This window comes from Anas acuta, chromosome 3, assembly GCF_963932015.1.
Source record: "Anas acuta chromosome 3, bAnaAcu1.1, whole genome shotgun sequence".
NCBI lineage: Eukaryota > Metazoa > Chordata > Aves > Anseriformes > Anatidae > Anas > Anas acuta.
In genome coordinates, this window is record NC_088981.1 from 83,985,418 (window position 1) to 84,000,579 (window position 15,162).

The following is a 15,162-nucleotide window of genomic DNA, read 5'->3' on the forward strand; positions in this document are numbered from 1 at the left end:
CTGGACCACCCTCTCCATCCAGACCTCCAGAGGATGAGCTGGCTCCTCCTTCTTTTCCCAGAGTCAGTGATCCCTGCTCCCAAACTGCTGGTTTTCCAAGGTACAGCGGCTCTGCTCGCCGGGGAGCAATGGCCAGTGTGCCTCTCTTGTCCATAGGGCTGGGATCAGCGCTGCCAAGGCAGTCCGGGAGCCAAGTGGCAGGTGACTCACCCAGCAGGAGGAGTGCTAGCCGTGCTCATGAGGACCAAGTGACAAATAAATAACCCATGGCACCAGTGTGCTGGGGCAGGGAGAGGTGTGTGCATCTCATCTGCTGTGTGGCAGAAGGAAGGCTTGTGACATGGGCAGACAGGCTCCCCTCCTGCCCCTCAGTGAGGAAACCATCCCCAAATGTGTATTTCAGCCATCCACGCTGTGTGGATCACTGGGGAGAGAGTGGCAAGCCGGGAGGAGGAGAAAAGAAGCAAAGGGTGTCAGGAGCAGCTGGCGCACCCACATCAGGCAGAGGGCTTGTCTGGGTTGATCCCGACGAAGCAGGACTTCACCCACAGCACGTGCGGCCTCACCTACTGCTGCCTGTGCCATGGAGGCTCCTTCTGCAGCCTTCAGCGGCAGCCTGGGTGGGGAAACCCCTCTGCGCCATGAAATCACCATTAAAAACTCTTGTTGGGGAGATGGAGGAGGGCGTGCAGGTGCGAGATGCGTGTTATTAGTGGATGGAGAAGAGTGGGTTGATGCTGGTCAGGGAAAGACCGCCAGCAGCGGGACAGGGAGGCGGAGAGGTCTGCTCGTATCAGTGCTGGGAGGGGAGGCAGCGGGAGATGAGGTTTTTTTGGGGAAGATGACCAAAACGCCGCCGCCTCAGCAGGGACGACCTGAGGCGAGGCAAACAGGTGAACACCTGAGGCGAAGCGAGCGCCTCACCGCGCGACGCGGGAAGGCCGCGGGAGAGAAAAAACAACAGGAGACGGAAGGAGTTATTCCCAATTCTGTGAAAAATTTTATTTAGATGATAAAATAAAAGCCAAGAGCAGGCTTCCCCTCGGCCTGCACCTGCTCCCCTCAGCCGCCGGGGCCGGCCCCGCGCCTGCGCCCGCCGCCACCTCCCCCCCCCCCGCCGGCCGCCTCCTCGCCCTCCTCCCTGCCCGCGGGGCGCGGGAGCCGCTGACGGGAGCGAGGCGGAGTCTGGAGGGAAGATACCGAGAGATAGAGATTTAAATCACATCCCCGGCTCTACAAGGGCAGCGGCCGCCGCAGCCCCGGCGCAGAGCCACGGACGCACGCAACCGAGAGAGGTGCTGCCGGCTCCGCTGCTCGCCATGGGTGCCGCTGCCGCCGAGCCCCCCCGCGCCGCCGGCCTCGTGTCCAGCGTGCTGAACGACACCCTCGAGTTCTACCGCTGGACCTGGAGCATCCGAGGTAACGCCACCGGGCACCGAGCACCGGGCACCGGCCGCCCGAGCCCCGCCGCCATCACCGCGCCCGGCGCCCCCCGCCCGCGGGGGCAGCGGCGCCGCGCTCAAAATGGCTCCGTTGCCAAGGCGACGGCGGCAGGGCGGGCGGGCCGGGGAGGGGGCACCGGGGGACCCCCACACAGGGGGTGCCGCCTTTCCCCGCTTCACAGCCGTGTCCCCGGAGCCTCCCCCGGCTCCCCTCGGTCGCCACAGCCGGTGGGCAGCCGGCTGGTTGGGGCGAGCCGGGCCCCGAGCCCGCTGGCAGCGGCGTGTGGCAAATGGTGGAGGCCGGGCGAGCTGTGCGGGGAGGTGGCTGCGGGCGGCGGTGCGGGTGGGGCGGCCTTAAATAATGCTAAATAATGTTAAATGTGCAATATTGAGTACGCGGGGGCTCGCTCTGATGTCCCCCGGGCTCGCTGCGCGCTGACAGCCGGCACGGAGGATGCTGAAGGAGGAGAAAATGGTCCCGGGATGTGGAGCTGCTGGCGCTGGGGCAGCAAGCCAGGCGCTTTCCATCGCTTTCCAGCCGGCTGTGCCACGATCCGGGCTGTTAACTTCCAACCTGGGCATGCACGGAGCACGCTGGAGTGAGCACGGCCACCGAGGTGTCTTGTGGCAGCCCGATACCCAAAAACGTGGGGCCTGGATGCAGGCGGGGAGCTCGCTGCTGCACCAGCAGCCCTGGCTTTCCCGCCCCCCTCCGTTCTGCCATCTGCCAGATAAGGAATTAATCTTATCTTATAGATGGAGGGGTCCACTTTTTCTTTTTTTTTTTTGTCATGGAAAGCCTTCCCAGCGATCCTCTGTGTTTTGCCATATTTTAAAGATTGCTAAGCCTACGTGCATCGCTCTCCTTCGCTGTGTGCAGCCTGCCGGGCTGCAAGATGAAACGAAAATGCTTGCAGCAGCACTACGGGTAATCTGCCAGCGCCTGCTCGCCCGGCCTCGTGCTGCAGGCACCTGCTCCGAGCTTCCCGGGTAATGCAGGAGGGATGCTGCTCAGCCAGGCAGCTGCAGTTTCGGATGGGTATAGAAATAGGTGTGGGTACCAAGCTGACGCCCTTACAGATTACTTGCTTTGTCTGAAAAAGGATTTCAAGTTCTGATCTATTTTCTGAACTTCAAATGTGTCATTTAAGTTCAGCTGCAGACTACATTTGTTGTCAGCAGAAGTGACCCCCCCCCAAAAAAAAAAACAAAAACAAAAAAACACAACACCCCCAAAAAAAAGAAAAAACAAAACTAACAAAAAAAATCCAAGAAGGAGGGATTCCTTTATGTAAGGAATGTAAAGATAAGTAACTCACATTAATACTATCCATCCAGTGAACTTTTGTTTCCTCTTGCACTGCTTTGGAGAGCCTTAAGCAGTGTTAGGATGCCACTGTGATGGTATCTAGAATATGCCCAAGTCCTCGCTAATCCCGTGCTAAATGATTGCTCCAAGTTCAGTGGTGTTGCTGTTAATGTGGGGTTCCGCTATGGAGTGCATCAATCACCTTTTGCGTAAGGTGCTGAGAGTTTCAGGTTCCGAATTTCAGTGTCTCCCTGCAAGGACGGTTTTGGACAGAGGCTAAGTCACATCCTACTTGTGTCACCATTCTTGTTTGTGCCCAGCCTTGTGTAGAAACGAGGTCTTCCTGTAGTTCTTAGGGTCAAGGATGGGTATATGAAAGGCAGTATCCACACAACGTAGCTACAATGTAGCTCCAGATAAGAAAGTGCCATTATGAGGCAATGCTGCGCTACTGTGTAATAAAATCATATTTTAATGCCCAAAGTTCCTCTTCAATACCTGCTCAGTTTGCAGCTTTCCTGCACGTGTCTTCACTCAGGACAAGACGTTATCTCTGTTTGTCATCTTTGAGCGAATGTGTGTTAAAATCACGAATTCGGCACTGTTGTGTGAATCCATGCAATTCACCTTTGTGTCAAGAACAGCAGTGATGTTGCTCAACAGACAACACAAATTATGGCATGCAAGACCATTGCCCAACTTTCAATATCATTAAATAAAAAACTATACCACGCAGCAGAGTTGCTCAACCAATGATGCCATGCAATACCATTACACAATAAATCATACTGAAACACTACTACACAGCAAAATTACACAATAAAATGTGAAGAAATTTTATTCCCACTACTACTCCTACACAAAAACTTCCCATTCATATAAAACCAAAGTTATTTATTCCCCAGTTTTTGCTTCCATTTTCTGTTGGATGCCCAGGTCTGTCCTCAGCCCCGTTGTCGACATGCAGCTGGATTGTCCTGCCAGCAGTTTTTTTTGTCTGTTATCCCATGCTCCTGTGATGGGACAGCATGCGACTATGCCAGAGTGTCCCGCGCAGTCTTGTGCCACTTTACCTTTATGCAGTGAAGACTTGGTCTTTCCTCCTTTGCTTTATGACATTTAAAAAGCAACCAACCCTTTCTGAGGTCAGAAAGAACCCCAAAAGGCTCAATATATGATAAGCCCAACTGGATTTTTTTTTGAATGATGTCACAACTTTTACTACTAAGCCTGCTGTCCAAAGAAGATGCTGTTTGTTTGTTTCACTGTGGTCAGTTTTTTCAGCCTTGCATTTGGAAATGCTAGCAATATTCTTTATTCCCCATATATATTATTAATATACATTTTCAGCCTTAGCAATGCTTAGTATGTGTTTTTCTCTGTTAATTTGTTTGAAATACTTTTTTTTCCCCCTCTCCTCTCCTTCCTTGACTGCCTTTTTAGACCCCTGTCATGAAAGCCTGAAATCCATCATCGCTGTGTATTTGCCTGAGAAGGCTGAGGATGGGTTGGGAAGCCATAAACTTCACAGAGAGGTCAAAAGGGCAAAAACGTGGTTTTGGCAGTTATCAAGAGGCAAAAAAGGTGGTTGGGGGAACAATTGTTATCAGGAAATATGATCTAGGAAATTCTGTGCCATTATGGGCAAGGGCATGGGACCAGTAAGGTGTGATGGATGGGGCGGGGCATCTTTCTTTTGGCTCAGCTCGCTGGTTGGGGTTAGACCTGGGCAGGAAGGATTAAGGGTATGATTAGATGAGTGAGCAAATGACTTAGAGGGAGGTTCCAGGCTGAGTCCAGGAGAACTATTAAGGTGAATAACTCAGGACAAAGCCCAGAACGTGGACATCTGCAAAACGTGGGTGAGGAGACCCCTGACATTTAGGGAGGAGACTGCCTGAAAGAGAGATGTGTGAAACCCTTTATCCAAAAGACAGAGGAACTACTGTGGATGTATCGAGCTGAAGAAACAGGATTTATGGACTCGGGGTGAGAATGGTTGTTTTTGGAGCTCAGAGTTAAAAGCAGGCAGGGCTGTCCTTGGCCACATGGGACTGCTTTGGAACAGCACTTTTCACTGTGGAGGAACCGACTATGGCCAAAGGATCCTGGATTTTTATACCTGGGGAAAGGTGGCTGGTGTGGTTGGCAGACAGTGGGATTATGTGAGCTGCTTTGTCGCAGTGGCAGATTTGTGCCAAAGCTGGAAGCCAGAAGTATCCCGATGAAAAATCTTCAGAAGCCGAAGATGGAGAGAGAGAAATTGATTGCAGAAGTAAATGTTAAAGGCTAGAACATGTGAGTGTACTGCCAACCACACCAAGGACCAGGAGCATCCCGATTTGCTTAGTGTATTTCATCAAGCATCCTGCTTCCACGCCTCTCAGAGGAGGGGCTTCCTTGGTGTAGAGGAGCCAGCTATTGGTATCAGAGATAACGTGCTGGGTGTTTGGGGGATGTTCTACCCACACTTCATCATCAGAAGATATCAGATTGCAGACCTCAAACGACAGCTAATGGAAATGTATTTCCGAAAATTCCTGGAGTGGAGGCCTTGGTGTGGAGATCTTGGATCACCAAGCTTCAAGAGCTGAGTCCGAGGACATAGCCAGAAGCAAAGCTGAGGTGCAGGTGACAGACATCCCTTTCCTAAAGGAGGAAGGAGGAGTTGTAGGTAGCCTGCAACTCTCAGCTCCAGCAAAGGGATGAAACGAGAAAAAAAGCCTTCAGCACCTTCAGAAAGAGCGCCACAAACTTCTCTTTGAACATTCATTAGCAAATGCGTGAAGCAAAATGAAAGGCATGGACGACATGGAAAGAGGAAGGGATGATCCTGTCGTGAAAACTGGGTAGGAGAAGAAGATCCCTTTTCACATGTAGATATCGTGTCTTGAAATCTCTAAAGGAAGGAAGATGTTATGGATACTATTAAAGCAGTTTCCTTGAAAAAGGTTGGGGAAACTGCCTTTTACATGATTTAACCACGCTGACTGCATGACCGTAGCACCCACCGCAGCTGATCCAAATGGCTGGATATATAAAATTGCAGCATACCATAAATTACTGTTGTGGAGATCTTGGCAGATCCCGTTTCCCAGCTGAAGCTACGTGCCAGTAGTGAGGGGATGTAGCAGGGCAATGGGTAAAGCTGTGGCAGTCCAGAAGAGGTTGTATTAAACTGTCCTGTGTAACCACAAGAGGCTGGCAAAGGAAACTTAAGGACAACCAGCAGAGGAAGAGGTGGGAAATGTGGTTTGTGGTGCCTTTTAAGGGCTTGTAGACCAGGAGCCGTGAGACGTGGGTGAGGCAGGACTCTGCTTTTTGCCAGTCCAGGCAGGTTCCTGGAGTTACTGGGTTCACATGGGAAGGATTAAGGGAGCACTTGGATGAAAGGTGGATGACTGAAAAGGCTGCAAGCAGGCGTTGAGAAAACCTTGGGAAGAACTTGCTAGGGTGCAAGAATAAGGGGGAAAAGGTGGGGGTGTGTGCTGAAGAGCTTCAGAGCTGGGATAAATGGGGTTAAACATGAGTGGCCTGAAGGTGGGCTGTATTTTAAACCAAAGCTGAAGCTACCACAGCACTCCAAAAGGGTCTCGCTTCTGTTTTGTGCCTGAGTTTAGGAAGATGTGGGTGTGGGTAGGTGGTTTCTGGATCTGAGGTGTGACACGGCTACAGCTCTGCTCAGCTTCGCCAAGCCTGGAGTGCTTCTGAGCGTAAGGCCTTCGAGGTCTTGTGGCATTTTAAGGATGTAAATGCGGGCAGGTGCGAAGTTCAGGCCTGCTGAGGGCTTGTGGCAGCCCTGGGGGGGGTTGAGGACCGCAGCCAAGGCAGAGGTAAGGCAATAAGTGTCTGCAGGGCATGCCCAGGGGCAGACTGAGCACATCGTGTGCTTCGTATTAGCTCCGTGTGGTGTGCTTGGCTTCAAGATAAACACGAGGTGGTTTACCTCGCTGTTACGGGAGGCGGGGGGGATTAAGCCGCCCCAATTCGGCTTGCGGTTGTTGCAAGATAACGGCGTGCCCGGGGCACTAACTGCTCCTGGTTTTGTCAGAGTAACTCACTGGTGTGCCTGCCGCTCAGCTCCTTTCTCCAGGTACTTGGCTGGATCCTTCGCTCCTACCCTGGAGAGCTCTCTGCTCTGTGGTGCTGTCTGCTCGTGCCGTGAGACTCCCACTGGCCCCTCTCATCCATCCACCTCCCACTCACGCTCCTCCGTGGCAGCATCCCCTTGTGTTCAGATGATTTGGTTTATTTCCATCTCATTTTCCTTTTCCTCTCACCTCTTTCTGCAGTCTCTCAGAAGTCTTTTACTATCTCTTGTACATATTTTGCTTCAGATGTTGCGATTGACCGTGGTATTTTCTCATGTTTTTTCTTTTCCATGGCTGTAAATCATTTGCTTCTGCTAGTTATAGCAAACGCTTTCTAAATGCTCCTAGGATATTGCTGGAAGAGGGTGCCTGTAGCCCGTTCCTTTCACCTGTCAGGTGGGCCAGTCTTATTCCTTTACACACAATCCGATGTCCTTCCATTCCTGTATTATTATTGTAATACCTTCTTTTTAAAGGGTTTAAAGGGCTTCCCCCCTGTAGAGGGGAAGAAAAAAAAAGGAAGCACACAGGTGCTAAGTTCAATATCTGGGCTGCAAATAGGAGGCTGTGTAACCATATTTCCTGAGTTTGCATTCTGCATTTAGTAGCTTACTGCAACAGATGTGTTCAATAGAAATACTTACACACAGGGTGCCCCAGAGTGCTCGGAGACCAAGTCCAGATTTTCTTTTACTTTGTCTACTCACAGTTTGTCATCTGAATTTTTGATCAAGAGTGAGAAACTATTTCAGAAACCATTAGGGAGCTTATGTCTGGGGGCTGTGTGCTGCCATGAGAGGTAACACGACTGTAGAAGCAGAGGCTTCGTTGCAGTGGCTGTTTGGATACGGCGCTATCTAGCAGCCAGATTGATGTTGTTCCTGGTATTCCTGGGGACAGGTTCAGGTGTTCGTGATTGTTCTGGCCATCTTTGGGTACAGGAGCTCTTCTTTGTTCCATTTGTGTTCTGAAAAACAACATCTGAAGACTTTTTTTCCCAGATTTGCCATTCTTGCTGATACCAAAGGCATGCTGAAGAAACAAATTCTGGTTTGCAGTGTTACTTTTCTTTGGAGGCTGATGTCCTTGTCTTAGCCTAACAGAAGACCTACTGTACCTCGCTACTGTAAGCTTTGCTTCTGCCCCTCAGCTTGGAAGATAAGAGCTAATACATCTCAGTAACTCCTCTTGTAGGTTTATTCAAAACAAGCTTTTGACCTTGTTCATCCTTCTGTAAAACAAAGCTGGGGAGCAGCATCCTCGTGCTGCTGAAAACAGAAGAAAAAAAAAAAAAAAAAGGCAAAGCAGGCAGTTTCTCAGAGGCATTTATGTGCAGCTCCTCGCAAATATTCTCTGGTATTCTCCGGTCAGTGCACCTCGGTGTTCATCTGATATTCATCTGCAGTCCCAAATCATCCTGTATTTTGAGGGCCACAAGGTGGGTTGTTTGCGCTCGCTGTGTGGTTAAGCACTGCTGTCCTTCTGCTGCGTTAGCACCTCGGCAAGGTATTTCCGTGCTGCCTCCGTGCCCCGCGAGTGCTGAGTGTGTAACATCTCTCTGCAGTGGATAAGTGGAGATTTTAATAACCGGCTATTAATAATCCTTTACATTTCACGAGGATGCTAGCTTCTGGCTGAGGGAATTTGATAAAAATCTGTCTATGGACAAAAAATATTCTGTGGTCATCCCCTTTATATGGTATTTCCATAGGAGTACAGAGATGTGGGCTTGGTCTTAGGGCTCTGGACCTAGTTCCTAAAATTGCAGCCTGTGTTTTTTGTTTGGCTTCTTTTTTCTTTTCGCATCTGTTTGCTCTGTAACTTGTAACATTTAAGAAAAGGCACACAGGTATCACTCCACTGGGCACCCGTCTGGCTTTCGTGGTGTTTGAAAAAGTCGGATTTGACAAACAAAAGGCTACACCATGCCTTGAGGGTTTATAATCTTGCACGTCTTGTGTAAGCTTCAGCAAGGTTTGTGTTTCTGTTATTCCTTGAGGCAGAGTGTTTGTGCTGTCCCCACAAATAATCGTAATCAGCAGAGGAGGTGAGGCAAATGTAGTTTGAGTAAGGCAGTCTCTTAGAGTTGAAAATCCTGGGAGTTGATAGTAAATTGATATTTCTGAGCTTGATTTCATTATTATCCTTGTCTTGAGACAAGTGAATCCTGTAATTGCTGTGTACAGGCTTGAAAGATAAATATTATATTAGTGGCTGAATTACGGGAGTCCCAAGAAGACTGAAATGCTTGTTACAATGCACCTGACCTTTTAACAACAAATTGGGATTAGGCATCCCTGTTACTTTAATGGGAGTTTATGAAATACACGCATATTACACAGGTGTTTAGTAGCTGCAGGAGATGTTCTTCATAGCTGTGTGGTGGTTTGGTTTTACGCTAGGTCCACGTGTTGCTGTGTATAGCTTTATATAAGGCTAAATAGTCAATTACAAAGCCACAAAAGTAAAGGCAAAGCCCCAGGTGGTTGTAGGCAGTCCCTGTCAGTCCTGGCTGTAGCCCTTTTGCGTTGGGGCAGGCACCTCTCGTTTCTGGATGGGACAGGATTGGTACAGCTTCGTCTGCAAACTTTTTAATTGTTTTGTTTTTTTCTGAGGGGGGGGGGGTTGTCTTTGTTTTGTTTCAGAGTAAGTGTTTTCATTATTTGTTGTGCGTGAGAATTTCGTTTTATTGTTGTTACTCATTCTTGCATCTTAACAAGCTATGAAACAGCAAACTAAAACACTAAAACGGCTTTGCCATGAAATTTTGATGCATCTCAGCCCGAACAAATGAGCTGGTTAAAGCTGGAGCATAGACAAAATACTCAACTCAGATACTCCTGTTCATTCTCCAAGATCAAAGCGAATGCAACCATTTCGTACTGTTCTGTGCCAAAAAGCCACTTAAATGGGGTCCTGCTGCCTTGTTGGAGCTGTGGTCCGTACAGCATCGTGCACGTGTGATCCGTGGCTTTGCCAGTAGCCCTAGTACTGAATTCTCCTGAGAGGGAAAGCGGCAGGCACGTGGCTGGTGCAGGATGTGGTGTCCCCTGTCAAACAGGTGCGAGGTGAATTTAAATGTTTGGAGGTGATCCGGAGATGAAAATGATGAAAGGATTGCAAGATACACCTCGAAGTGAACAAAACCAGTGAGTGACAGCTGCTTAAAAGCACCCAAATGAGGGGGAGAGGGGGGAAATGATAACAGCTGAGTCATCAGCCTACCAGAGAAAAGTGTGATTAATTGGCTGCTTAACGTTTAATTCCAATGCCTTTGGACTCGGGGAGCAAATTTATACAGTGGGTGTAATTAACATTTTACAGCATTAGTGTCCTGCTGGATTCACTGCTTCTGGAAATACTTACTGGGTGGTGAAGAGAAATTCTTCTGAGGGAGATAGCTTGGCTAAAACACAAGTGAGTTAAGGGAGGGCTGTTGGCCTCTGTCCTGTGGGTTGTACTAGGTTGCTGTGTCAAGTACAGGTGTCTTTGATGCTGCCAGCCTCCTTAGGAATACCTGTAGTGCCCCAAAACTGCAGGCATTGCCAAGTGTGATGGGTGAGATAAAGGGTGAGAAATAAGCAGATACTTCTCGTGTCCCAGTCCTTCCCAGTCCTTCTGCTTGCCTGCGCTGTCCCTCCTCAGAGCCTGTACAGACTGCTTGCTGATTCAGACAGGCTGCAGGAGTCCTGCTTGGGCACTGGCTTCAGTCCTTTATCGTGGCATTTCCCATAAAGAAGGCTGAGGACTAGAGTGCAATACGTGCAATGAATAATCAGTATTAAAATAAACAAGTTAATTCAACTGCTGGAGAATTTTTTTTTTTTAAATAATTCATTTCAAGCCACACAGACGCTCTATTAAAGCTGTAATAAATTAAGAGGAGACTTTTAGTTCTGTTGGTATTAGATTCGGGTACTTCTCTTAGAGCATGCAGCCCTAGCTCTGCCATTTTAAAGCTTACATCTGCAGCTTTGGCTGCTCCCTGTATCATATCATAGAATCAGTAAGGTTGGAAAAGACCTGCAAGGTTACATCTGTATGCTCTGAGGGTTTGGTTTGTGGCAGACTGAGGTGTGTGGGTTTGGTTTTGTTGTTTTTTGTTCTCCTCCTCCTCCTCTTGGAATCTCTGCAGCCAGTAGCGGTGAACGTACTGCTAAGTGATTCAGACACCTTGCTCCATTTAATTTAAAAGCTTAGGGCCTAACCACATAGATGCTTATTTGAGTTTCAGCTGACCTAGTCTGCAGTGGCTGGAGAGCTGCAGTGAAGTTCTATTCCCTTGTAATTTTTTGCATTTGTGCAGCACATCCTGGCTCAGTCCCACAAATAGAGAAATAAACTGTATGGGATATTAACTGCTAAACAGAAAGAAAAAATGGGGCAGAACACTAAAATACTGTGAAGAAATAGAAAAGCTTTGTAAATGTTTTGTTAAAGATGCACAGAGTTGTTTCTCACGTGTTTTCTTACATGATACATGTCATCATTTTGTGATGCCTCTCAATTGTAGTGCTCCTGGAGCTACCAAGAGAAGCGAAATAGCTTGATTAGTAAAATGGTGTAGTTTGTAGGACAGTAATTAGATACTGCTGGTTTGCCTTCCTCATACTGCAGAATTTAAATCCTGCTTTTTTAAGGAAATCTCTCTTAAAGTGGCGACTGGGCTTCGGGGGGGCTGCTTGTTTAAAATAAAGAGCTCTGCGGAGAACTCTCACTGCTGAGAACCACTTTTAAGCAGTCACCGTCACTTCTGCAGTGTCCTGACAAATGTAATTGGACAGATGGGTGTGCTGGATTGGCACTCTAAGTGTCTTTGCGCTGAGAATAGTATCAATAGCTATTAATAACTTTGAAAGGCTCTCCAGATAAATTAGTGAGTAGCGACCTTATAGCTAACGAGTATGTGTGTTGTTCAGCTGAAAACTTGCATGGATTTTTTAAAATTATTTTCGTAAATCAAATGTGAATGCATGGAATTTCGAATTCATGTATTTCAGTTAATTTCTTTTAAAGTTGATATTAAATGCAGAGGTAGTCGTCATTGCACCAGTTCAGGATTTCTCCCAATGAATGTCTGATGCATATTTTTGCTCATTTTTTAAAATTTACTTCTTGATAAAAGGAAAAAAAAAAAGATTGTAGGCTCAGTAATAAACCGAGAATGTAACCATCTAAACTCCTGCCTATTGGCAAGGAAATGCTGAATCACCTATACCAGAAGCATTTACATATAAAAACACAGTGAGCTTCAAAGAAGTTTCTAATGATTTTCATTCTAGATCACTATCAGTGCAGTCTTACGTATTGAAGATCATCATCTTTTTGCCTTCCATATTGTAACAGGGCTTCATTATGTCCTCTTTGGACATTACCAAGGATATTTATTCCTTTTTACTGGTTCTACTCTTGCCCTTGCACCGGAGGAAGGAATTGGAGCACTTCCTGGATATATTTCCCATTAATTGCCCCACATAATAAAAAATTAAATCCTGCAAGATTAGGTGCCTCGGGGTAATTTCAAATTTATATGTTCTGCTTCTTGTCTGGCTTTGCAATGTGAGACTCAAAAATGTAGATACACAAAATGACAGGCAGATCTTGTGTGTGCAAAGATTTCATGTTCTTGCCTTACATAACGTGTTCCTGCTGGGACTCTGCCACTGAAAGACACCTTTATTTACTTTGAATTCGCCTTACAATTGGGTGCTGCTTTACATGTGTGGTCCAAAACGTGTGCCACCTTCCAAAACAGCACTGTACTGCAGGCTGTGCCATGACAACAATCATTTTGTGAGCGAATTAGAATCTGGGTCTTAGGCTTTGAAAGACAAACGCATTAATCCCCTGCAAGATTCAGGCACTCTCTGTCAATCCTAATCAGGTGAAGGCACTGGGCGTTTTGCTTCAAAGCATTGGAGGGATTCTTTTAATTCAGGGAGATGGCCTTTTTATTTCATGCTTATTTTCATTTTCAGGTAATGATGCACCGATGGTATAGAAAATACTGCAGGGTTTAATACACTTACATGTCCCCTAAAGCTATCGCAGTTCTCTTGTTGTCTGCAGAACCATTTGTGGCCATCAGCACAAGTGAATAATAGTACACAAAATTCCACTGTTTTTGTGAAAACAAGTTTGCTGTTTGTTTTTTTGTTTTGTTTTTAGTTATTTTTTTGAGTGTCTTGGAGGGCCTGTCACTTAATTGGTTGCCTTAATTTGTCTTGGTTTGAAAGAGTTGCTCGCTTACCTGAAAAGCAAATTGGAACAAGGGTGCACGTGTAACCGTGTGTCTTCTGTGTGGAACTGCAGGCTTACCCCGTAACTGGCAGTAAGTCATTTTTGTAATACCCTCTGTGCAACAGGAATGATGTACCGAACTGGTCTAAAGTAGCAAGTTACTTTGTATTGTCCAGGCAGGATCTCATAATAAACGATTTTTGTGTGTGTGTGTGTGTGTGTGCATTTTTTTCCCAAATCTCGCAGCCTCTAGGATGAATACTTCCACGTTTTCTGATTTCACAGTATTAGTGGAAGGTAATCAGGTGCAGGGTCTCCTAAATGCCCGTAACATAAATGTGATGTTTCTGTTTTGATTGATCAGGTTACACTCCAGAACTGAATTCAGAGGGAATGCTCAAGCCTACGGTAGTCATACGGGTGTTTCATGTTCAAAATGTTATAATTATCCCTGCTAGTTATTACAGTCACCAAAATGCTAGTCAGGTGGATTCCCTGGGCAGGGAGGTGTGCAGTCTGTATCAGTGAGCTGTGCTTTCCATGCAGGTACATTGAGGAGGCTAGTGTCTGAGCTGTAGTGGGTCACGGGCCAGAAACCCTGCGCAGAGGGAAGGGAACAGCCTGAAACTACCACACAGGTACAGAAGTGTGGCGTCAGCTGTTCTGATGGTGAGAGAGAGAACTAAATATTTCTTTTGGCATTCTCCAGGAAAACAGGTGAAATAACTGCTGACGGTTCTGATGAAGCACCAGGAGAAGCCCATTTGCAAGAGAGCTTTCATTTAAAATAAATAAATAAATACAATAAAAATTGTTCCCTTCTCTGTCCTTTCACCTATAAGTGAAATCTTTGTCTCCTGACACACAAAGACATCTGAAATAGGTCACGCTTTCCTGTTTTCAGCAGTGGATGTTAATATTAATCTCTTGGGTAGAATTTAAATCTCCTTCCAGTTTCACGTCTCTAGTATTGTTGATTTAGCAGCCAGGACCCCACAAAGCACTAGGCTAGAAAATAGAAGCCGGGTTCATGACTGTGTCCCTACCTTTTCATATTGCTTACGCAATATGAAAGAGGCCAGGAAGGCAACCAATCCTCTTGCTTTCCTTGCCCTTAACACCTTGTGCACTGCAGTGTCTGAAACGAGATGCAGGTCTGATTAAAGCATGTCATGTGTTGGCTTTTGCCAGAGCTGCCTCTTAATTAAGAAGTGACGCCTTTGTTCTTGCTCGGCAGAGATGAATCTCTGCCCACTGTTTTACACCGAGTGGAAGACAAGGATCTCTTCCTTTGCTTTTGTCTTTTAAGTGGTGCTACCTGTTATTTTTAAGTTCAGGTTTGTTGAGCGATTGGCCAAGCAAGTGGAAACTGAAGCATAAGGGAGAGGGCTGTGCGCTAATTGCAGTGCAGCAGTGCGATTTCCATTTCTGTACGTAGTAGTCCGTGAGCTCTGGAAAATGGGGCAGCTCTTCTGTGGCTCAGTACTCTGTGCTGTGCTGTACAGCAGTTGTCCTCATGTTTTATGCACAGTGTGTTATACTGTAATGGAAGTATCCGTCTCGGGGACCTGCTGAAGAGTAAAAGGTGACTTTTCTCATTTCCTTCAGTTCTGTTTCACTGCCTGCGTTTCCACAGCCAGGTTTCCACACGTGAGGAGGACACAGCCTCTCTTGTTTTTTTTGCTTCTGCTGTTAAGTCATAATGGAAGCAGCTAGACTGTTTTTTATTTCTTTTCCACTTCTTCTTAGGCCTGATGGCATCTTGTTTGCAGGTTAAGTATTGTAAAATCAACAGGAAGCAAGATGAGTCAGTGTCAGGCAGGCCGTCTTTCTGTAGAACGCAGGATGTGAGATTTATTAGAAATACGGGAGGTCTCGTGAAATCTGCTTCTAAAATAAGGCTCTAAATTCACAGTCTTAACAGCAACGAGGGCAATGAGAAAGAGGTAGGGAAGGAGGAATGGCAGTGCTGTTCTGTGCTTACCTCATGGCAAACCTCATGGATCACCTCATGCCCCTGCTCCCCATGGGGTCCCTCCCACGGGATGCCGTCCTTCCCCAACTGAGCCTGTGGGGCTGC

General features: G+C 47.1%; 1 protein-coding gene across 1 annotated transcript in view; it reads left to right on the forward strand.

The window, feature by feature from the left end:
• Nucleotides 1–1,105: 1,105 nt before the first annotated feature.
• ELOVL4 (ELOVL fatty acid elongase 4) overlaps nucleotides 1,106–15,162 on the forward strand; it is a 32,918-nt gene continuing 18,861 nt past the window's right edge. The window contains exon 1 of the mRNA XM_068678110.1: nucleotides 1,106–1,419. Coding sequence (XP_068534211.1) covers nucleotides 1,320–1,419 — 100 coding nt within the window. The 5' untranslated portion in view covers nucleotides 1,106–1,319. The remainder of the gene's footprint in view (nucleotides 1,420–15,162) is intronic.